We start from the raw sequence: 23,931 nt of genomic DNA, 5'->3' as shown, positions 1-23,931 counted from the left end.
TAATGTCAAAACAGTCTCACTAGGGTAGGGTGGGAGGGCATCGATACACTACGGAAGATGCCAGCCGCTGACCACAGAGTCATGTGGAATACACGAAATTAAATGCACGTGTTGGCCCGTGTTCAGTCTATGTTTTCTTCCAAGGTGAATTTGCTCCTTTTTCAACCAAATCACATCAGGTAAGTGCTGAATTGTTCAGAGGTACGCCATTTAGTAGTAATCTTGACAACTTGTACCAGGAACGATTCATGACCATAATCAATCAATCAAATGCTAACAGACGTGAGAAGATGAAACTATATAAAGCAGTTAAAGGTAAAATATAGTTCCCGAATACGAGTGTCGAGTGCTATTATGTTAAAATAAGTCCAGACGTTTCGGGCTTAGCCCTTCATCAGTGGAAAAGTCAAAGATTTACATTAAAAAGCTGGCTTGCGCCATGAAGCCATGAAGCCAGAAGATGAAACTAGCCAGCAAACCTGTTTAATTAATATAATTATTATTATATAAATTAGGTACATTATGTAACATCTTCACTAAGCCTGCTACAATTTGACAGAGCCTTTTTAATAGCTATAACAGTTTAAAATTTCTAATTAAGGCTGATAATTAAGCGTTGCCAGAATTAAGGCACAATTTCCGGAATATCAGTACTGTACACTTACCCGCATTCCTTTCTCTCTGGGAATGCCAGCTGGCCTCAAGGAAAAGTCTGTTGTGGCAATTATGCAGCTTGTCGACAATGGTGGCTCAGTCAAAATCTATACTATGGCCAAACTGATCTGCGTGTTGCGTTCGAGTTGCTGTCACTAACACAGTTTTCCTTGAGGCCTGGCATTCCCAGGGAGACCGGAATGGTCTGAGATAGGGTCAGGGTTTTGACAACCAAGTCCCCCCCCCCTCCAGCATAATAATTATCCATGGGGGTACTCTTATGCTTTTTTGCTAAGGGTTGTGCTGCTCTGTTCACCAAACCCTGATCCTATTTCAGACTAGCCTCCCACGCAGACATTCTTAGGGTTCGTCACGCGTTCCTGCCCCACGAACGTCTGCTGAAATGAACAGCCACTTCCGTTCGTCGACTGCGGACCAATCAGGAGCCGTTTCCCAACTTTGGGTAAACTCGTGTTTGATATTAAAAATATTACCCTATACAGGATGGCGGACTTAAATGTGTGCCAAACGTTTGGTATTAGGGAGTTGTCAATGCGTATCAAAGAGAAGTCATAGTGCAATTTGCGCAGAAGAAAACTAATGTGTTCGTAAACCTTCTAACTGGTTATGGAAAGTCACTTATTTATCAATCTCTATCATTTGTTTACAAATTATTCAATTCTTGAAGCTGCTGGTCACTGATTGTTGTTGTGGTTTCGCCGCTTGTAAATCTTATGAAAGACCAGGGAGACAAATTGGCAAATCTTGGAATTCTTGCTGCTTCTCTTAGTGAAATCACTGAAGAAAATGCAGGGTGTTGTGGAAGGTAAAATTTCAATCGTGTAAACTATATGCACGTCCGGAAGCGAAAATATCTCCACGGGTGATGATTTCCGTTGTTTTGCAGTATGTGATTGGGTTTACTTGTCATAATGAGTCAATGCTGATTGGTCTGTTCAGACAGAGGCAATTTGCCGACGAACGGAAGTGGCTTTCGTTTCAGCAGACGTTCGTGGGGCAGGAACGCGTGACGAACCCCTAAGAACGTCTGCGTGGGAGGCTAATTTCAGACCATAATACATGGCTTCTGATAATTCGCGGGAAAAAAAGCCAAATTTCGCGGGATTTTTGGAGACAAATTCGCGGAGAAAACGGCCGAGAAGAATGATTCCAGAAAAAAAAAGATATATTGGAAGGATGTCAAATTCAGGGCAAGAAAGAAATCATTAAAGTTCAGCCAACACAGTTCTCAAGGCAATTGTACTTGTTTCGAGCTACAAGAAAAACATAAGCGTTACCGAAACGCCCGGCCGGTTAACCTCCATTTTCAGCTGCAATTTAGAGCTGAACACAGCAACGCAATAAATTTCTTTTCTCTCCATGGTCTCTTGTGTTGCTTTGCAGTTTACAAGGCAAGATTGTTCGTGATCGAAGGTTCAAATCCATTTGTGAAGTCAAAACATTGTTGTGTCTTCGATCGTGTCCTGCCCGTACGATTAAACATGTGCCTGCATTACTACAGACAGCAGTTTTCTTTCCTACTCCGTATAGTGTCACCGAAAAGTCTTCTCATTTCTTGTGCCCAGTTTTTCGCAACATTAATCTGAGAACGCCTGGTAGTTATGGTACGTTATGTTTATTCGTGGCAGTGACGAAATTTGAATATAAATTTGCATTTATGGAAAGTAAACAGGCCCAGTAGCCAAGATAAGTTTCAAATATGTTGTACCGACATGTTTTTGGTAGGATTTTTAACGAATTTCGCGGTATTACACGTTTTTTTGTAAATTTCGCGGGATTCCGCGGATATACCTGAATTTCGCGGCTCTGCGACCCCGCGAAATATCAGAAGCCCTGCAAAATATGTTATTTTCCAATACCCCTTTTCAGATTTGCAGACCAAAATGGTTAAGATCTATACCCTACTTTTTGGACTAAAAGACCATACCATGATTATGGTGCTGCAGACACCTATATACAGTAGCTTAAATATATAGGTCATAGTACCCCCCCCCCCCCCCCTCAGTCAACCCATGATTATTATTGAGATAAGGCTAAGAATGCACCCCAACCCCCAGCCAGTGCCTCCTGACCACAGAAGTTTTTTTTTTACCCTGCCAGCCTGCAGTGCAGAAATTCCAGTTTTATTAGCTTATTGGCCTCTCTCTCTCCTCTCTCTCACCATAATTTAGAATTTCCCGTGACCTTCATTGAGAAGGGTATAGATTTTATAATACTGTCTATAAATTAAAATAAGCTCTGTAGAGCCAACAATTCACAAATTATAACTCAATTACATGTAAATGATCCCTCACAGTAGTTTACTGTCTGGTCATTAGATTCAAGACTGATAAATTATGTGCTAATCATCCATTAAAATTTTATTTCAAGAGAATTTAAATTGTATTGCCTTTTAAGTGGTCTTATGGAGATATTAAATGTCTAGACAAAATCATGCATGATGTTGGCTTTCAGGCAGACTAATAAAAAAAATTAATACTTGTTGGCCATGGCAAAATTCAAATAACAAGTGATTTGTCAGTGAAGGTTCCATCAGTCTGCATTCACAGTGCTGTTGTTATTGAGACTGCACAGCTTCCTAGCTTCAGGACAGTGCAGCTTTACATGCACATATCAGCTGAATCTGAAAACATGGTAATTATAAGGAGTTCATAATTCACTGAATCAATCAAAAACTTTTTCCTGTTCATGTACAGTATTTAAAATGTGCCTGTATTGAATGAACCATTCCATGATTAAGTTAGGAGATTGAATTCATTAAATTTAAAATACCTTGCTCCATGTTCTTTCTGAAATTGAAGTAACATGCACTTGGAAGTACATGTACATGTATGTTGAACAAGAAGGGATTGCACAAAACATTTATTGGCTCTTGTGAAAGCTAAATTTAATATCAATTTGGATTTTGTGAGTCTTGCATTCCTAAAAACAAGACACCTTTGTTTTGTAACATACATGCACGGTATAACATTTTTGTAAGCTTATTTTCTATTTCCTAGCCTGTACATGTATGTGTAAAATCCCAAAATTAAGAAACAAAATGGTTGATAGTTTGCAGAACTTACCTGTAGATCGAGAAATTTGAGGAGAATGTATCAGACCAAAGGCTCATGAATGTCTCCTTGTGAGATTTAACTCAGTGCCAGACTTTTTATTATTACCGGTATTATTGTTATTATTATGTACAGGTGTAGCTGTGACATAAGAAGAGAATGAACAGAATACAGAATGGTTGGTTTTCTGAGATAAATGACCAGTGGCCTGGACAAGCACTCTCCTTAGAGGTGGAAGAAATCCTGTTTGAAGGCAAATCAAAACATCAAGATATCCTGGTGTTTAAAAGGTACTGTACTTGTCATAAGTACATGTACTGCATGGTGTTATGAAATAAAGAGGTCTTACCTGTACATGTATAAGCAATGGCTCAGTTGTTAAAGAGCATGTCATCAAAGGGCTGAGCAGGAGGTCATGGGTTTGAGTGTTAAGGCTGGACAACACTCACCAGGGTCTTTTAGAAACAATTGCTAATAAAGATCACGCTGGCTTTGTTCAAAAGCTTGTCTCAGTTCAGGGGTTGTCATAGCCTGTAGGGGGGGGGGGGGGGTGGGGACTCCCATATAAAAGTGACGGGGGTGATCGTCATACCTTTTAGGGATTAAAATTTCAAAATTCTGGTACCTTTTAGGGGTTCTTTTTTACAAATTTCTGACAATCTAGCTAGCCCGTCACTTTTATATGGTAGACCCCCTTCCCCCGGGTAATTTAGCCTTTGGCTTTGTCTCCTAACATGGTGCCTCACATAGACTAGCTGAAAATGTCGAAAATTAAAAGAGTAGGAGGATGTAGTCTTTCTTTGTGGGGAAGGACATTTATTAAGTGAGGGCTGCCAACAGTACATGTAATTAAATTATTGGCTGTTTAGTGTGCTAAAAATTTAACTGCATGCAATTGACAATAAATGATAAACCATTTTTCCAAAACCCTGTGTAGCTTTATTGCAGCATGATAATTGAATGGATATAGGTACTGATGTCACTTAGACATCTGTGACGTTGGTCTAAAACTAATTAAGGTTGTGTAAGATTGACTGTATTCCAGAATAAGAATAAGCAGTCAGAATCATTCACTTTTTAGATTTCTCTTTTTTCAGTAAATTTGAGAAGACATATTTCTGCAAACTTTCGCTGACACGATACAGTAATTTAACAGCTACAGTGTTCTGTAACTCCAGTAATTCCAAAAACCTGTTATGAGGGGTAATTTCTTGTCATCATTGTACATGTATGTATTCCTATTCTGGAATAGGGTCAATCAGATTGATAAATGCACCCTAATACTATTGTTTCCTTGCAGTAAACACCATGGGAAAGTGCTTGTTCTTGATGGAGTAATTCAGTGCACTGATAGAGATGAGTTTTCTTATCAAGAGATGATCACATTCCTCCCGCTCAATTCACATCCACATCCTAAAAAGGTGATGTGTAAACTGCCAGCCTCACATGACTCATTCTTTCCTAAAATAATTATTGTATAATGCAATTCCAGGGATTTGATTGGTTCAGTGGCCATGGTTTATGAGCCATTATACCGTGGCCAAGAAATAGTGACCTGATTGAATTGGCTTCTGATTGTTCTTGCAAAGTGAAATCAGCAAGGCCTGGCTAGCAGTATTTCTTGATTGTTTCTAAAAAAACAATTATTCCACTCATACTTATATAATTGTAATTTGTTGGATATGAGATAATTTTAGCCATCTTGTTGAACTTTTCAGGTTCTTGTTGTTGGTGGTGGTGATGGAGGCGTCATAAGAGAGATTTCAAAACATCCAGTTGTTGAATCTATCGTTCAGTGTGAAATAGACCAAGTAAGTATGCAATTTATGAAGGATAAAGGCGCTTGCAACATGCGCAATCATGATTGATACAGTCATTTCACATTGTCTGGACCTTTGTTCAGGATGCCTTCTATTTCAGTGCAGTCATTGAAACTAATCACAAATTTACCATCTGTAGGCAACATCAACTTTTAAGAATAAGAGGAAACTCCATTTGGCGAGTACTAATATAAAACAACTCTTAACTTTTTCCTTCCCCTCTGCTTTCATTGTTTTTGCTGCAACTTTTCCTCTTTTATCTTCTGTGATTATTGAGGATACAAAACTGCTTCCTCCTCTACATATAAATCATTTAAGACTCATGTACATGAAACTCAACTCAGAAGCTGTTTTTTTTTCTTCCTTAAACCAAAATAACTTACAGTGCTGTACTACCCTGTTAGCAGAGGTTTCTTTCTGGTAAGTCTTTTTAGCATGTAAAAAGTCTTTCGCATCTCTATAGTTATATTTTGGATAGAGATGCGAATGACTTCGTATATGCTAAAAGACTTACCAGATAGAAACCTCTGCGAGCAGGGTAAAAATAACTCTGACAATCTATTAATTAACTTGGATTTGAATCATGGAGTCGTAAATTTTCACTTTATTAGCCATTTCAATTCATTATCCTAGTTTGGCAAGTGACGAAAGTGTACTAGTGCCACCAAAATTGGGCCAGTGATTGCAGGTGGTACAAAATATACCCTGAACAGGTTTTAAAATAAATGTTATCTTTGTGATGTTAATGTTAATTTGTGTTCACCTGACAGGAGGTGATTGAGGTATGCAAAAAGTATTTACCAAACATGGCTGCAGGCTTTAGCTCACCCAAGCTCACTCAACATATTGGCGACGGATTCGAATATATGAATCAACATGAAAATGAGTTTGATGTTATCATTACTGATTCATCAGATCCTGTAGGTAAGTTTACTATTGGAAACCATGAGGTTTTTGCATTTAGTTAGAGTTAAGTTCGCAAAGTACAACTTTCAGACCACACTGCTGAAAATGGTTGAAATGGATACGCCATTTCTATCAATAATGGCTTACGCTTTGGTACCACATATAGCTGTATACGTAAGGCTATAATGGGGTGAAACCTACCACCTTGAGCTTAATTCACTCCTCATGAGTTTGTGCTTTTAGGATTTGTTTCTTTCCAAGGAGGTTAAGAGAGAAAATTATACAACTTTCAGTCACTGGAGTAATTGAGGCAGCAGTTCACACTTGTCTCAATGTTTGTTCATTCTTTTTTGAAAATTAGCTTGATGTCATCCCATTAATGAACTAGAGAAGAGGTATTATATTCCTTGCACTGCAAGGTGATGTGATGCTACATGTACATGTACTGTAGTAAATTTAGCCAACGTACAACTACTGTAGAATATTTCATGGCGTGTATTGCTCCTAAGGGCTCTCCTAAAAACGGATACGGCCCCTTTGCAATTCATCATTTGTTTATTCATCTAGGTCCTGCAGAGTCGCTTTTCCAAGAATCATATTATGAACTCATGAAAAAAGCCTTAAAACCTGATGGTCTCCTCTGCTGTCAAGGTATAGTGGACTACTTTACTTGATTTAAAAACAGAACCTTGTACTCTGTCTGTCTGTAATTGGAGTCAAGTTCTTTGTTGTGCAGCTAGAGATGTCGCAATCAGGGTTGATTACATGTACTTCTTCTTTTGATTTGCACCAAATGTAACCAGACGAGACAAGAAAAAGATCGTTAGTCGGCTGGAAAACTAAACAAGCAAAACTCCTTGTAGTAAAGTTTGTTGTTGGTTCTCGTCCCTCTTCCGAAGGTTTTTCTCCGAGTACTCCGGTTTTCCTCCCTCCACAAAAACCAATACTTTCAAATTCCCATTCGACTGGGAATGCACGGACACCTTTGAATCGAGTTTCTCTGTAGAGAGCTCTTTGATGCTCGATATGGGTAAACAAAATTTGTAGGCTTTCGATAGATCAAAATTCGGTTTGATAACGAAATTGAAAAACCATGTAAATTCATTTCTGTTTTTGTCCTATGGACCTCGGTATCCAGCTCATTTTTAATAATTTTTTTTTTGTCTCGAAAGGAGCCTATTACGTTTACGCTTTTTTTTAATACCCGAAGAGGCAAAAAGTCAACAGAGTCGATGAATATCTCTAACTTGAACTGTATAGCAGTCCACTGAGGTGTTGTGTATAAAGTAAGGCATTACTTGGGCAGCATCCATTCAGCAACTCGGAAAATTTAACCGTTTTCGTTGTTTTTAAAATTAAAACAAAAAAGTGACAGGTAGTCAGTAGAATTTTACAGGTTGTGGGCGTAAAAGAGAAGGATTCATCAGGTAACTAAATTTTTTTGTTATTGTTCCCGCTCGGCTAAAGTGTATGCTATCGTATTTTTGGATTCCAAATCACTTTGTTCATGAGTCCCTGTCTTTGTTCTTTTCTCTTTTCAGGTGAATGTATCTGGTTACACATACCACTTATAAAATCTGTCCTAGAATTCAGCAAAAAACTGTTTCCTGTAGTTAGTTATGGCTTCACCACAATACCAACCTACCCCAGTGGACAGATAGGCTTTATACTTTGTAGCAAGAACAAGGTTAGTTGAAACTCATTTCTACCTAGTTTATGATACGGCGTGCAACATAATTATTACAATAAAAACCGGCGTTCGTAGCCTGTCAAGGGGGAGCCTGCCTGGGGGAGCAAGGATGGCGCAGTGGTGAGAGCACTCACTTCCAGTGTGGCCCGGGTTTGATTCCCAGACTCGGTGTCATATGTAGGTTGTGATTGTTGTTGGTTCTCGTCTTTGCTCCGAGAGGTTTTTCTCCGGGTACTCCGGTATTCCCCTCTCTTCAAAAACCAACACTTCTAAATTCCAATTCGATCTGGAAAGTGTCCCCAATTAGTGCTTTGTGCAAAACACATTGACAATTAAATTAAGTGATTTATTTTTATTTTATTTTATTTTTCTGGCGCGAGTGCGTGGCTTATGACAATGCAGGAAAAGTAGATCTTGGCAATAGCTACTGCTTTTCACGCCGTTTAACAGGTTAACTGCCCGTGAACCCGGATTAAGAAGCCGTTTTGGTTTTCATTTGGAAAGTCATCAATTTTGCCATGCAAGGCTGCTGCCTAGCAGGAGCACGATAGCCTGGAGAGCCCAAGAAAATAAATGCTCTAGGCTCCTAACTTCTCGGCTTTCGGCCTTGTGGGCTCCTTTAGTTTTTTCTTTGGCAACGGCCTTGCCATGCAAGAGCAGCTTTTGACAATCAACTTGTGCCGCTGTGATAAAAACACTACGTACACTCTAGAATTTTCATGCCAAGAAGGTAGCGGCAGATGCGTTACTTTGGAATTAATACAGCTTTCTGTTCTTTCAGGACACAAGATTTGATAATCCAGTGACGGTGTTTAGCGAGAGTCAACTTGAGCAAATGAAACTTAGATACTACAACGCAGAAGTTCATAGAGCAGCGTTTGTTTTACCACAATTCGCCAAAAAGGTAATGGGCAAGCTATTAATTAAATTTAGTGTGAATCGACTTGAGTTTGGTACGCTCCCAACTTCTCGAGTGCCCGGGCTGGTTCGAATCTCGCTGTAATTCAAATTTGGCGTTTCCTTGGGCAATAGAAAACTTACGCAACTACTACGACAATGACTACGCCGCCAAAAAAAAAAGTACAACGTATAACGTATAACGAGTAAAACACTCCCTCTGCACTTGCTGCAAAACAACAACGTGAAGTGACCAAATTCACGATTTTTGTGGAGAGTGTCCGTCAACACGAATGTACATTCAATGTTTAGACTTTTCCTTTCTTATCTTGAACACCACTCCCACCAATTATTTCCTGGGCAGTTCGTTCTTTTTGTTCAAGTTGAACGAGTTAAAATCATCACGAAGTTATGACCTCCCATAACTCGAATTTATATTTTTAAGGGTTTTCGATGGCTTTGCCGGCAACGCCCTCGTTTCGTAATGCCAATAGTTTTCCCTGGTAACTCGAAATCGCGTTTTCTCCAATGATTGTTTTGTTAGTTGTTGATGTTGTTGTTGTTGTTGTTGTTGTTGTTGTCTTGTTGTTTTTCGTGAGCGCTGGAAATAGCAGGCTGGAGTCTGCTCCGTGACAACTTCCCCTAGACTTTCTGTGACACTTGGTCTCCTCGATCTAGGGCAAGTCAATACTTTCCCCTGAATTGGATGTCAGGCTATACCTGTAGTTCTATCGCAAATTTACCTTCCGTATTTTGTGAAGGTCTACTTCGCCTCCAGATGTACGGAACAGCTTCACTGCGAGTTGCAGTGAATGCTTAACGTCTTTCACTTCATCGTTCTAATATTTTGTCTGCCTGGATCTGTTTGCTTCTTAGGAGCTGTCGTGCTGACTCAACCGTTGCAGGAAACGCATGACTACTGTAGCACCCTACTCAAGCCTTTCACTGGATGCAGAGTAGTCAGCTTAGTTTACGCCGTCTGTATCCGCAACATTTTGGAGAGAATGGTGTAGAACTTTCCTGTTATTTCACCTTACTGCCTCGAAGGAAGCATAGGTGCTATCATGATTTTTCCAATGAACAGATAATTTTACCTTGTAGGTAATTTGTAGTTATCTTACGCGAAGAATGAATTTCAATCCTGCCATTATTCTCTTAGAAGCTGCGTACTTCGTCGAGATAAATTTGTAGGACAAGTGTCGGACGAATTATGCGTTTGATTCATCACTCTCCTGTGTTCCGACCAGTCTTTCTCGTGGGTTGAAAATGGAGCCAAACTCTTTGAGCAGCAGAGTTTAGACGTTCCGAAGATTTTTGTTATTGTTGTTTGTTTTTTTTGCTTGTTTGTTGTTGTTTTTCCCCTTATCCACAGGACTCAGGAAACCGCCTTTGGCCAAAGGCAGTTTCCTGAGTCCTGAGGATAAGGAAATAGTGAGTATCCAGAAAAGCGCTCGAGAAAACCCTTCGGAATGCAGAGAATAGTTTCAAACAACTCTCACTTCTGTTAACATGCTTTATGCAACCGGACCCAGATCCTTATATTTTCATTGTTGTCCTTGAATTAAGCTGTACTCTATTGTGCAACATGATTGCAATCGGTTATTTGTGGGGATTGAGATCCCATGGACGGAGACTTGTTGTGATCTTTTATTCAGTTATTTCTTGACAGTGTGCAGTATAGCACGGCTTTCGTACAGACATGTCATACAAGTGCTTGTTGTTGATATGATGTCCTGCATGTGAAGCAAACAGAACGCACTGTACATTTATTTTTAGTTGGTAGGCCACTATCGACGGTGTCACACTTTAGAATATATATATTTGAAAATAATAATTATAAAAATAACTTAGTTACTATAATTGTATTTATTTATTATCGTTCAAGTTCTGTTTAACAAATCGACGGCAGTTTTCCATGGTCTATACTCTTATAGACCATAACATAAAATCTTAAAATGTTCAAAACCCAAGTTTTTAACATTTTATGGCGTCATTTTTATGGTATAATTATAAGAGTATAGACCATAGAAAACTGCCCACTAGTTGTTTTTTGTTTATTTACATTAAAACGGTAAAAGAACAAGCGGAATTGGCTTAATTTTCCGTTGAGAAAGCAAGCGAGTTACATCTGACGTTATTTTTATTACCTGTACTCTTAAGGCTGGTTTCCATATGATCGCAGATCGCAATAAAGTCTGCGATCGTCTGCGATCCTGCGATCGTGATCGCAGACGATCGCAGACCTTATTGCGATCTGCGATCATATGGAAACCAGCCTTTAAAGACAATAGCTATGAGCCAATAAGCGCGCGGGATTTTTGAAAGTTGTTGTAAAATAACTTTTATAAGTATTAGCAGAAGGGTATCATCTGGGTGATATTCTCCTGGTATAAGTCATCCGTCTCGATTGGCGTTCGATAGTTGCAGATAACTAAGAAATGTAATTTTGTTGTGACCTGAAGTTTTGTACTTGTTATTGTCGTAAAGTCGGGTCCAAATTTGTGGAAACCTAAAAATTCACACTTGTCATTTGCTCAAAGAAATTTATGGCACGAGGTCCCCGTGTTCCTGCAGGCCATACAGTTTCATTTAAAAGTCGTGGCGGATGTCAAATGTCCACCTGTGCTTAAGGACGGTGCCTACTAGTATTTTTGCGCGATTTATGACTATGCGGGAAAAGCAGATCCTTGCAAGGGCTATAGAAATCCAAAACGAAAATTGGGGGTAACCACGGTTTTTTTTTTTGTAGAGTTAATTAAGCAACAATATTCTGAAAAGCAGTAAAATACAAAGCAATGTATGGCGTTTTTTTTCCCAAATTGAAGCGTTATTATCTCTGAAAAATGCATGGTTATCCCCAATTTTCTTTTTGGATACCAAAATCACTTGCTAAGTTCTGCTTACTCCGCATAGTTTTAAACCGCGCAAAAATATCCCTGTATTAGTAACCACAACCCATAGGAAACCAAAGTATCACGAGATGAACAGAACGAATGCGCAGTAGCAATAGTAGGTACCGTCCTTAAGTTAACTGTTTGTTGTCCCATGTGGTTATTGCTCTTCATGTTGAATGCTGATTTATTCCATGCAAGTCAGTGTGATCAAACGCCCACCACATTTCTAAATTTTCAAGTCACAAACCTTCACGTCAATAAAGCTTTTATTTCATTCCCTTTTTACATGTTTCATTTTCTGGCACCATGATTTTCGCTAAGTTCTGTATACATTATAACTGCAATTGCCACCAAAATAAATATTACTCAAGTTCGATTTGTTTTACCTCGTCCCCCTTCCAAATTAACTTTAACCAAGAATGGATTTCCCGTGTCGAGGTTGGAAGAAAAAATTAAATCAAAACTAAAAGAATGTTGCTTGTCTTGTCAACGTTACCACCATGATTCAAACATGTGTCCAGGCTTTGCTGTTGCGGTGGCGGTTACACTGTACCTTTTGTCCGCTAGTACAAGTTCACATGTTTGAATCACGAGTGATTACATTGAGAAGAAAATTCAGCATCCCGTTCGTTGTTTGTGCTTGTCTCCCTGGCTAGTACTTTGTGTAATCACTCCGCCTTTTTCTCAGTCGGTTTAGTTGCTCTGTTAATCTGTCAATGATCCGAGACTCGGGCTCAGGCTGTTGCTCATTTTTAGAGGCGCGGATAAGCTTCTCCACGATGTCACTCAATCTCACTCCCGCGCTCTGCAATTCTCGTGAAGCTGACAAATGCAAGAGGAGAGAGCAAAATTTACGAAACAATTCGACAAGAATCAGCTCTGCATTTAAACTATTTGTCAGTCATCACAGAAATATATTGAACAAATTGTTTTGAGTTTCAAATCATACATTAGACAATGCTTTATATTCACCCTTGTAAAAGGGTTCGCTTTAGCACTTTGTTACACGGCAGAGTTACTTTTCTGATCCATCACTTCTGTCATTATATCAGTGCTAGGGGCACACCATTCATCGTACTGTTCACATTCACATTTGTGACTTTGCTCCCATCTGGCTTTGTAGCTCAGTCAGTAGAGAAACGATGATCAAACCGGAAGGTCGTGGGTTCGATTCCTGCCGAGGTCAAGATTTTTTGCACAACATTCATTGTACCTTGCCTAGATCCTGGGCTTCTCTCTGTCCTTTATCTCGGTCAATCCGTTTCGGGTCACGTGTTAAGCCGCACAAGGACTAGGCAACATTGTACCCTTGTTGAAGGGTTTGGGGGCGCCTTTCTTCAAGGTCGCAATAACTTACCTTGTGTGCCAACCTTTGTGTGTAGAATACAGGCTCGAGTTGTTAGGAGACTCGGGGGTCTTACCATTTGGCCACTGAAAATCCCGAAATTTCGGTTTGAAGTCAAATGGTAAGGTAATTTTCCGGAAATTCCGTTCGGACATTGTGGAGTTACATTCAGAGGTACTCCTCTTTTTCCATTCGGAACGGAACGGCGGAAAATTCCTTACCATTTGAATGAATCCCCCGTTTCCAGCCTTAGGGGGACGAACATGGTAAGCGCAATCTCATCCGGTTGGTCGTTGGAACTCGGAAAATCCCTTACCATTATGCAACGGTTACATCATCCAGATTTTTCCTACAAATTATAAGCACAGTAGAAGTACTTAAACATGTCAAACATTAGATACTGAACGACTCACCTATTTCATACACGGCGTTTTTCCAAGGCCCGCCACATTTCTCATCTTCAGAGCCGGCCAGACACTGGGTCGCACAATCGTTCTCGTCACTAGCCATCCCGTATCTCCTATATTCCCTCTTGGAGCACATGCAGAACTTGGCGTCTTGAATAGCTGCAAAGGGGTACCCCCTGGAATGGCACTCCCCCGTACAGGACTGCACCCCTAGGTATTCGGGTTGCACGGGAATCATCGTCTCGAAATCGTTCACAAATCCGTCACGGTAACAGCCTCTGTAGTGAACGTCAAGGACTGTTCGCTTGTCGTCTGCAAAGAAATGAGCATATAATGATTAGGTTGCATGTGCAGATAACATGATTAGATTGGAAGCTGCATTTAGAGAGAGCTTTGTGAAATTTGGTATTTTGCTTAGTTCAGCTAGTGCGCGAAATGATTGTGAGCGGAAGCTTGGTATTCTGTTTGTAAACAATCACTGTTTAATATTTTATTCTTAATTTTGCCGCAATTTCTTTATCGAATTTTAGAGCTTTAAACAGTGTCCACAATTAGCTTCCTTCCTACCTTCCTTTCGTCATTCGTTCGCTCGTTTGAAGCGTGTCATGGCGGATTCGTTATCGCGTGGCACAAGTGCACCTTGGGAAGCATAAAAGAAATAAGATTTTTACTTTAAGGGCTCAACGCTGGTAAGATTTTTTTGAAAGTGCGTGTTTTACTAATTCAATTCAATTCAATTTTATTCACACTTATTACAACGAAATACAATATATTTTATAGGAGGAAAAAAAAATTAAACGTGCAGCGCAATTTATTTAGTGATCTTACATTCTACGGAAGAAGTGCGTAGTGGCCAAAGGAGCAAGGCTTTCGTGTTGGCCACTACCTCTGTGCAGTTAAATAAAATAGGGGGAGATAGAATTTATAATACTGTTTGAAGAGCTCTGCTAGTTAAATTAGGCTTAGGAGAGGAAAATACAACAGTAAGGAAAAAAGTGTTTACAGCAAATATATAAGTATATAGAATATACGTTAATTTTGTTTTTATGTTATCCATAAAGCCGATTCAACTAATGGTTCCTCGAACTTTTATAAGTAACTCATAAAATGAATAAGTAAACTCACAGACTCACAACAATCTTATCAGCTTTGGCCTCTGATATTAGAAAACATTTTTAACGGTCTTTTTGCCCTTTTTTTAATTTTTTTTACGTTCGACCGCGATTAGGACTTACGCCCATAGTGCCATTAAACCTTGTGAAAAGTCGAGCAAAACGCGTTTTGACTAAAGTACCTTGTTTGCAGTGCCCACATGTCTCCGCACAGTAATCTCTTGCATATTCTTTGTCACATTTCTTGTCTTTCTCCCACAGTGCACAGATCCCACATGAACTACTCAACAAATCGCCACAGTACACTGCAAGGAAAACAAGAGGAGATGGTAACCATAGTTTCCCACAGGGGGTATATATGAAGCAAATTGCTTAAATGGCGGCAGGGGGGGGGGGGGACGCTGGCTGAGGGGGAGGGGAGATGTTACATTGTTATATTAACCATGAAGTTTCAATAAACTTATTAGTTTGGGGATTCACCTGCCTAATTGTTAGGACACAGGACATGTTTTCCGAAGGTCCCACGTTCGATTCCCGCTCTGCTCACTTGCCAATGGATTTGTTTCTCGGCAACCCTGTTTTAATGTCATCAGCTGGCAATTTATAACAAATATAGGTGTAATGTTCAGTCTAAATATTTTTTTAAAATTAATCAACTACTATTCGGATTCAAACACTAATGTGTATGAATTAAGTGACACAGCTCATACCAAAGAGTTACAATCTTATTTCTGAATATTTCGTTTTATAGCTGACCTGCGAACTTTTATCGAGTCGTTCGAAACTTCTTTAATTCCATTTCAAATTTATTTTCTTGTAAGACATCAAAAACGAGGAAGAGTGTTTCGTCCTATATCCAAACACCGAGTAGTGGCCGGCAGGTTGGTAAAACGAAGCGCAGCCGAACTTTTTTAAACCAATCCGAGGTGTTTGGAATTCGGATGACGAAACGCTGTTTCGAGGGTTTGATATATAGTTTCTCAAAAATAAAAGCATACAATAGTTCACAAAATTTTATGAGAATTAAGATCACATTTTCAAAACTTCTTTTAGGGAGTAATTTTTTTTTTTCCTCTTTCTATGAAGTATCAATGACTTTGAGAAATCGTATTCCACAAGTGCATGGTTATCATTTTCCGCTTACGCAATAAACAATTTGTTGCGACGTTGATACACAAAATCTGCTTTCGAGAGGTTAAAAGATAAGTTAAGTGCTTTTTATCTTTTGTTTTTGTTGTCGGCTTTAATTTGTTTGTTGCATTGGTTGGTTTATTTTATTTTTTGAGAAACATTTGGCGTTCTGGGCAAATGCTAAAGGCACTTGCAAACGGGAAAACATTTTTATTAATATTCTTTTCGCAAAAATGTTCATATTTTTACTTAGAAGTCATTTCCCGTCTTTCCGCTGTTTTGTTTCTGTTTTTTTTTTTTTAACAAACGCCGTTATCAGTGTTTTATTATCGATGTATCTTATCGACAAATTTAGTTAGTGAAAATATATCGGCAGAATGAAGATGATTTTATACAACCACTGACACTGGGGTAATACTAAGTATTCGTAACTTTAAAGTAATAAAATTTTGAACTCGTTCGGTTGTTAAATCAAAGCTTAATTTTGACGAAATCATAAGGTCATTTGGAATGGACACTAACCGCCCTGTTTTACTTGCATTCTAAGAAGAAATAAATTAACTAACTTACAAACAAGTTTCCAAAGCTGATATAATGGTATAGACTGCCTTTTTGTTTAGCTTATAAATTCCTCATTTTTATTAGTGCAGGCGCAAACCTACCATTTCCGAGTTCGTTTCTCTGGTTTCATTTCAGTTCTAATTCGACCCAAGCGATACTTTAATGATCAGTGCTACCAGGTTCAATTTTCCAACGGCGTATTATTTCCAAATCAACGGACATGTTGTTTTGATTTACGAGTTTTCATTGTTTGGGGAAAAGATTAGCCAGTCACCACAACAGGTTATATTTATATATAACTTAGCATCTTTTGCCGAGTTTTGAAAGTCGAGTGACTCTTCCAAAGGACATGTCCATAAAAACTCCGTGTTTGGCAGCCCTTGATTCAGCCACATTTTCATCCTTGTTTTAAACTGAGAAAAAATGGTTTCGAAGGGTTATTTTTCAAATAGACGTGCACGCCTGTTTTTATTTGGGCTGAATAAAGATCGGCCGTTTTTGATTTGTTTGAATCGTGTCTCATCTTTGTACCCGCTTCACTGATACGGAAATTTAGTCAGTTTTGAAATTATTTATCGGTTGAAAAGAAGCCACTGACAGTGCATTTACTATGACTGAGCCGTGCACTATTTAAGTAAAAAAAAACTCTCCATTTTTGTGAAATCGGTACTGGAATTAATGAGATAAACTATGAATCAGCCTATAGTACATTACAGAAAGCGGGGAATATCACATTTTGAACATTAACATTGCTCACTTTTATAACTCCTTCGAGTTACGGTCAGTGTTTTAAATGCTACAAACAGCAACGTTCAATTGTCACAAACACGTTTTTCAAACACAATATTTAACTTACACTGTTCGTTCTGCTCTTGAGTTGACACCACACAAACCACAAGGCCCAAAAAATAAAGGGAAAAGAAAAACATGTCCTTCTGTATGAAGTTGTGAGTAAGAAACTCAAAAAGATGCTTTACATACAAAGTATTCCTTGCCGCTTTTGTACGTGGACAGTGCTTTTAATGCTTTGACGCAATAAAGATTGTGGAGTGAATCATTTGAGCCTTTTACGCAGATTTCTGTCCGGTGCCAGGCAACTCAATCACGCTTCAAAAAATTTAAATTGAAGTATCGCGCAGGACCCAAAAGTCTGACATCTTTGTTGTAACAAGTTCCTGCCAAGTGCAATTTGTAAACATGACACTCTTTATCTAAGATGTGCTAAAAAAGCACTTTTCTTTGTTAGTTCTTGAGTAGACATGAAAATGAAAACTTCGTTATGACTGGGCTAGGTTGATTTTCCTTTCCGGTATAATTTTTTTTTTACCTTAAAACATGAATCGATGTTATTGCGACGTCTCTGCTTACTTGAAAAAAATTAAACCGGTTAAGTATTATTTTCTTTACAAATCTGAATTTTGTGGTTGTTGCATTTGCATATCAGTTTAGCTCAGAAATTTTTATTCGAGCCAATCGAAAACGTGAAAATGAAAAAGTAATGAAGAATTAATTACAGCATAAATCAGTTAATCTTTTAATTTCATGGCTAGACAAAGCGAAACCGCGAAAGCAATCAGGATCATGGCTGGTTTGTCTATAAACTAATGAGTAACCATTATATGTCAAGTTTGATTCAAAGCAATGCAGGAGTTTTAAAATTCGCATTTTTTTCAAAAACGGCCATTCTTGATAACCAAGAAATCAATTAAACTAACGATCTCAAGTCAAACAGCGTCTAGTCTAGGTATGACGGAAAATTTATAAACGAAGATATAATGAACTCATTAATTGTTGTCGCTTTGTGTTTGTGAATATGCATTGATCAGTGGAAAAAGTATTAATCTCCGGCTTTCATATTTATCAAGTTTCGTATCCATTTTAAATTTTATATTTTCCGCTCTGATGCTTTCTGGAGTTGTTTAGCAATAGCCCTAGTTGAACTCTTCGCTGAAGCTTGTACGGTTTTGATTTATAACTGATTTTTTTTTTTCCGATTTTTTGAAAAGAGTGTCCATAAACTACAGTAGTAGTCATATTTCTTGGGACGTAGCCCGTAAACAGGCTCGCCAAGTGGGGTTTAGGGCGTAGAGAAAAACCCGAACCTATTGATACCCCCATCTGGGAGACTGTTCACAGGCTACTTGGGGCGGATCTCATCACCCTTAAGCCGCCGTTACACGTTGAAACTTTTAGCTGAAACTTGTGTGCAACGGCGCTGCGAAACAAGTTTCAGCAGGCGTTGCACCGTGTAACATGGTCGGTTTCGTGAAACTTTTTCGAACTTCCGTTGCGAGACAAGTTTCACGAAAAGTAGAACCGCTTTCTACTTCTGCAACGGCTCGCAACGGTCGCAGTGGTGAAAAAACAAGAGTTTCACCGTGTAACACCGCTTCGTGAAACTGGTCTCGTTCGCCGTTGCGCCCAAGTTTCAGCTAAAAGTTTCAACGTTTAACGGCGGCTTTACAGCCTCTCGCAATTCTGCAAAACAATATCGATTTAGGGGGGAGGGATAGGGGGCTACGTGAAGGGTAATATCAGCTTGGTTGTGAAGTCCCAACTTAACTTGGATTCTACTATAGGTTATGGTACATAAGTGCGCTCTCTCATCACCATGTTTGTTCCACTCCGTTGAATGCAAATTAAATGTAACTGAGCCCTTTCATTTACGTTTGCGAGTTTCGGAGTTGCTGAACAAAGTAAACCGGAAAAACAAATTTTTGCATGCGTGAAAGGAATCTTGTCTATTTCGTCTGGTCAGAGCCGTACTTGTCACCCTATATTTTTCGAATGCAAGTCTTTTCCCCGACTGTGGGCCGGGAATTCAAGCAACTGCTCTGTGGAACGCCAAGTTTAAGATCAAATTTATCAAAGAGAACACGTACATTAACTGGGATACCCTGAGATAGAACGGTAGAAGGAATTCCAGTATAGCCGGAACAGTTCCACAGATTTCAAAATCAAACTGGAAGCGATTCAAAAGGATTGTTGATGTTGCACCATATGAAACTGGTGGCACTAAGATTAAGAAAAACCAGTAGAGTTTGCTTGCTATTTATATTCATTACAATATTAATTGTTGTTGGGTTTCAGTAAGGCCAACTTCCATGCTGACGTTAAGTGGACCGTGGTACTCAAACACGATTCAGTTGGATCAGAGCCACCTAATTTCTTCTTAACAACAGGGAAGGAGCCAGACTAAAGATGTGAATTCATCATTGTTTTAATTATTAGGAGTAACTTTGATAATTGAATCTCCGGAAATACTCAGTGGTAGGGACAGGGTCATTGACATTCATGTACTATTTTGAATGCGTCATCTGATGCATAAATAAATAACTGGATGGCATGGGGGTCGATGGAAGCGTGGGAGACACTGGTAACTAAGGATCCCATATCATTAGTAAGAGTAAGCCTATCACTATGACGATGGAAGGGCAAATCTCTATTAAATTGTTTCCAACAGATCAAGCTATTGTTGGAACTCGCATGTACGCATCTCTATATGCTGGGGCTAAATTGTGGATTAATTATAGCCTTTGAAATACGGTACCAATGACGTTCATCATGGTGAATGGTGATTTTGTCATTGACAAACAATCCGAATACTTAGTGCAGTGTCATTACACAAACAGCATTTAGTGGAGAACAATACCGTACTTGTGTTATCAATTTAGAATTGGGTTTGATTTCTGTGCAGTGTTGTTATCGTATTACAGTGTAACATAGTCTGGAATTACTCGTCCCATTTTCTTAATAAAAACTGAAATAAAAAGTTCCCAGGCTACCTGTAATTTTTTTTTCGGAACAGAATACTTGGTTTTATCAAAAGACTGAGATGACAATTCAATTTGACAACCGTAAAGAGGTTCGAATTCTGATGTTTTGAGCTTGTATAAGCCACTCCAAGCACAAGGCTCGATTTCCCATGGACCATAACGTTAAACAGCCAAGAACGCTGACCCAAGACTAAAAAGCAGGTTCAGTCTTTGGAGTGCATTGACTACGGAAAACGGATCCATTGGACAATTTCTTGATCGCTCTGTCAGGGGTGGTGAGCTTGCACGCTTAATCGGCGAGGCAGACGATTTCGAAGCTTCTCTTTATTTGAAAGAGAATTCATTTTTTTTTTATCCTCTTCGGCCCACTATCCTGTCAAAATATACACCTTGGGGCTATTTATTACTGACCTTTCTATTTCGAAGGTGGCATCGATAAAGTATATTTACATTCGAGCCAGTCTTATTCTTACAAGGTAGCATCGTATGTGAACACGTTTGGCCATAGGGTTTCCTAGAAATAGCTGTATCTCCCTGTCACGCGTCTTTTAAAAACAACATAAAGCACAAATATTTAAAAGCTACTATAACCTCTAGAATTTTGTCTAACTTAAAACTTAAATAGAACAAAACATGGAAGCTCTCTCTGAAGAAAGTTACTGCGGAACTCAACGCATGACTCAACGGCTAAAAAAGAATGGGAACGAAGATAGACCGGAAGTCAGTATCTGTTGATCACGCGACAAATTAGTATCAGTTTTCATGTGCAGATAGCTTTTATCCTGTGTTGGTCTGCCATTGACTTTTACATAGATCTACTATTTCGAGGAAAAGGGACTGGAAGGCAACGTTTCAAGGTAAGGAGGAGCAGGCTAGCATTTTATCTAATCAGCTAAGATATGTTCTAGTCCTATTGCACCAAGTTTTACAGATCATATAGAAATTTAAGATATAGCAGTAGTAAACGTCTCCGGTTCGTATTTGTTTCCTTTTCATATCAGAAATTACTATGTACAACATTTACGTAACCAACAAAACTCTCAATGTCGTTTATGTTCGCCTACAAATCAAAGAATCCTACTATTCATCTTGATTTACACCAAACCCTCGATGAATCATATCTTCAAACACTTCCGATGCGGTGGGGTTTGACTTTCTGTTTGATTCCTCCGCACACGACAGTATCTTTTGCAATATATTGGAATCCATCGGCGGCAAGTACACGATGGAACCCGTTTGTTCGCACCTTTGTTCGCCAAGTCAAAGTTGTGGATTATGGATAAGGAAGTGGATTACATAAATTTTGAATGCCTGTTCGTGAGGAGTGCTTTTAATTCGATCTCTGATCATGAGGCAGTGTTGTATCTTAGCCAAGGGAATCCTAAGACTTTCTGGATTGCAGCAAAGATCTAATACGGTGACGCATTGAAAAAGAGACCTTGTGGAGAATTATCGCCCTATCTCTCTCCTCCCTGTCATCTCCAAAGTTCTCGAACGCTGTGTTCTGGCGGGTTTACGGAATTATGCATCCCACTTCATTAGCCGCGAACAACATGGTTTTTTAACTGGTAGTTCTTGTGTGACTCAGCTCACCAGTGTCTTGCATTACATTGGCGGTCAACTCGACGCTGGTAAACAAATTGACATTATATATCTTGACATAAGTAAAGCATTCGACAAAGTGGATCACATCAAGCTACTTGGGAGGTTGCACCAATACGGTATTACTGGCAAACTTCACGACTGGTTTCGTTCATATTTACAGGGACGCAAGCAACAGGTTACAGTCCTTGGAGCTACCTCCCGAGAATTGCCGGTTACATCCGGGGTACCGCAAGGGTCCCTTTTAGGACCGATGTTGTTTCTGCTGTTTGTGGATGATCTTCCAAACGCTGTTAAATCATCGAGAGTTGCCTGTTACGCCGATGATACCAAGATTTCCAAGAGCATCGATTCCATCACAGACTGTAATGCCTTACTGATCTGACTTTAACGATCTTGTCAGTTGGTCTGAATCATCCGGGCTCATATTTAATCAGTCCAAGTGTAAATACCAGTGCATCACCCGTAAAAAATCACCTGTACAGCCTACCTATACTATCAAAGAAACGCCTTTGGAATCTTGCGATGCAGAGAAAGACCTCGGTGTGTGGGTGTCAAGCAATCTCACCTCGGACAAACAAGTTACTGAACAGTGTGCGAAAGCAAACAAACTCCTCGGCTTTATGCGCCGAGCTTCTAGGTACATTCAAAGCACCCAAACGCGTCGTACACTTTACCTTTCTATCGTCCGGTGTCATCTCGGCTACGCAACACAAGTATGGTCTCCACAGTCTATTGGCCTACTTAAGCGAGTTGAAAACGTGCAGCGCCGTGCTACAAAACTAATTTTGAAGCTCCCCTTCCGATGTGACGTAACCTATAAGACCCGCCTTCAATTAACAAATTTGTTACCCATTTCATACTGGCATGAATATTTGGACATGGTTTTTTCCTACAAAGCTGTTAATAACTTAGTTTTCACAGACAGTGAAGCTCTACCTGTAACTAGACAATTTACGAGATCAACTAGGACATCGAGAAGCAGTGCTATCACTTATATTCCTAACCGAAGTAGAACTGTTACCTATCAACGTTCATTTTTCATACGCGCGTGCCGCACATGGAATGTTCTTCCCGCTGAGCTACGCACAAGTCACACCTCTTTAGCTTTATTCAAAATTTTATTACTTCAATATTATAAAAAGGCTTTGAACTTGTACGACGCTGACGACATTAGAACTTGGAGAACAATCTGTCCTAGGTGTAACACAGCGAGGTCTCTCCTATGCCCGCCAACGTGCTGCTTCTAGCAATTTGGTCTCCCGCCTTGTCTCCTCTCAAGTTTTATGCTTACATATTAGTAGTTTTAGTTATTAAGCATTTTTTTATATAAATAATTAACGAGGGATCCGCTGTAATTGGCTACGCTGTAGTGGTCTCCCTGCCTAATTATTATATCTTTGGTATTTTGTTTCTACCGTTTGTTTGTTTCCATTCTGTAAAAGCCGATAACGGGGCGATGGATGGAACTACTTATTTCGGTCGATCGTTTCAAGGTACAGCATGCCATGTTACTTCCACCAACAGCCAGTGCAGCAATTGGGTTGTAGTGAGTGGAGAAGCCATGGAGTCTGGAGCATTGCTACAAACACATGGGTGCCTCCTTATGCTGTTATAGTGGGAGTGATCGAATCCGATGGATCCCAGTACCAGGGAAGAGTTGGAGGACGTACTTCTTGTTCAATCATCACGGAACTTGGCAAAATTAAATTTTTTGCTGCAGTTGGTTGGGGGAAGAAAACCACGTTGTCAATGATGAAATAATGATGCTGACAAACGACGCCAGTTACGTCTGCGAAAACTGAGATACAACAACAACAAAGGAAAGCAAACAGACAAACAGTCACTGTCAATGAAAATGGCGTAGCGACGGCCGGGATTCTTTAGTTTAGCTATAAAGCCTAGTTTAGTGCAGCTATTCGATGAACCTTGCTAGAAAAACCTGAATAGTATAGTACTTGAGCTGCGGGCATGCTGCATGTACTTATATATTAATTCTTTCTTTTTTTTATAGTCATTTGATAAGTATTTTAATCTGAGTAAAACTGAATTACAACCAGAA

At 39.4% G+C, this 23,931-nt stretch overlaps 3 protein-coding genes and 1 pseudogene across 6 annotated transcripts in view; 3 read left to right on the top strand and 1 right to left on the bottom strand.

The window, feature by feature from the left end:
• Positions 1-91: 91 nt before the first annotated feature.
• LOC146477355 (spermidine synthase-like) lies at positions 92-11,130 on the top strand. Of its 3 annotated transcripts, XR_014865438.1 has the most exons (10): positions 92-179; positions 3,864-4,018; positions 5,029-5,149; positions 5,447-5,539; positions 6,319-6,472; positions 7,022-7,105; positions 7,996-8,141; positions 8,926-9,048; positions 9,918-10,393; positions 10,441-11,130. XR_014865438.1 is itself a non-coding variant. In XM_085113812.1 (9 exons), exons 2-9 carry the CDS (start codon positions 3,888-3,890, stop codon positions 9,930-9,932), a joined length of 867 nt encoding a protein of 288 aa, XP_084969938.1. In that variant the 5' UTR covers positions 92-179; positions 3,864-3,887; the 3' UTR covers positions 9,933-11,130. The 3 variants fall into 3 exon arrangements, 2 of the variants coding, with proteins under 2 accessions (XP_084969938.1, XP_084969940.1); XM_085113812.1 differs by having other exon boundaries at positions 9,918-11,130; XM_085113814.1 differs by lacking the exon at positions 92-179 and adding an exon at positions 3,197-3,309 and having other exon boundaries at positions 9,918-11,130.
• A 1,181-nt stretch (positions 11,131-12,311) lies between these two features.
• Positions 12,312-17,542, bottom strand: LOC146477354 (uncharacterized). Its single transcript, XM_085113815.1, has 4 exons — positions 17,348-17,542; positions 14,982-15,104; positions 13,694-13,999; positions 12,312-12,757 (listed from the first exon to the last, which is right to left on the bottom strand). Exons 1-4 carry the CDS (start codon positions 17,418-17,420, stop codon positions 12,588-12,590), a joined length of 672 nt encoding a protein of 223 aa, XP_084969941.1. The 5' UTR covers positions 17,421-17,542; the 3' UTR covers positions 12,312-12,587.
• A 3,495-nt stretch (positions 17,543-21,037) lies between these two features.
• Positions 21,038-23,931, top strand: part of LOC146477348 (uncharacterized) — a 35,033-nt gene continuing 32,139 nt past the window's right edge. The window contains exon 1 of one of the 2 annotated variants that reach the window (XM_085113810.1): positions 21,038-21,124. The gene's annotated coding sequence lies outside the window, so the exon portion shown is untranslated. The remainder of the gene's footprint in view (positions 21,125-23,931) is intronic. The other variant, XM_085113808.1, reaches the window with a different exon arrangement.
• LOC146477353 (uncharacterized) lies at positions 21,133-23,753 on the top strand (annotated as a pseudogene).

Source organism: Pavona decussata, unplaced genomic scaffold (genome assembly GCF_977016875.1).
Source record: "Pavona decussata unplaced genomic scaffold, jaPavDecu1.1 SCAFFOLD_71, whole genome shotgun sequence".
In the NCBI taxonomy this organism is placed as follows: Eukaryota; Metazoa; Cnidaria; class Anthozoa; order Scleractinia; family Agariciidae; genus Pavona; species Pavona decussata.
The sequence above is the reverse complement of the archived record's forward strand: the minus strand, read 5'-3'. Positions and strand labels throughout refer to the sequence as shown.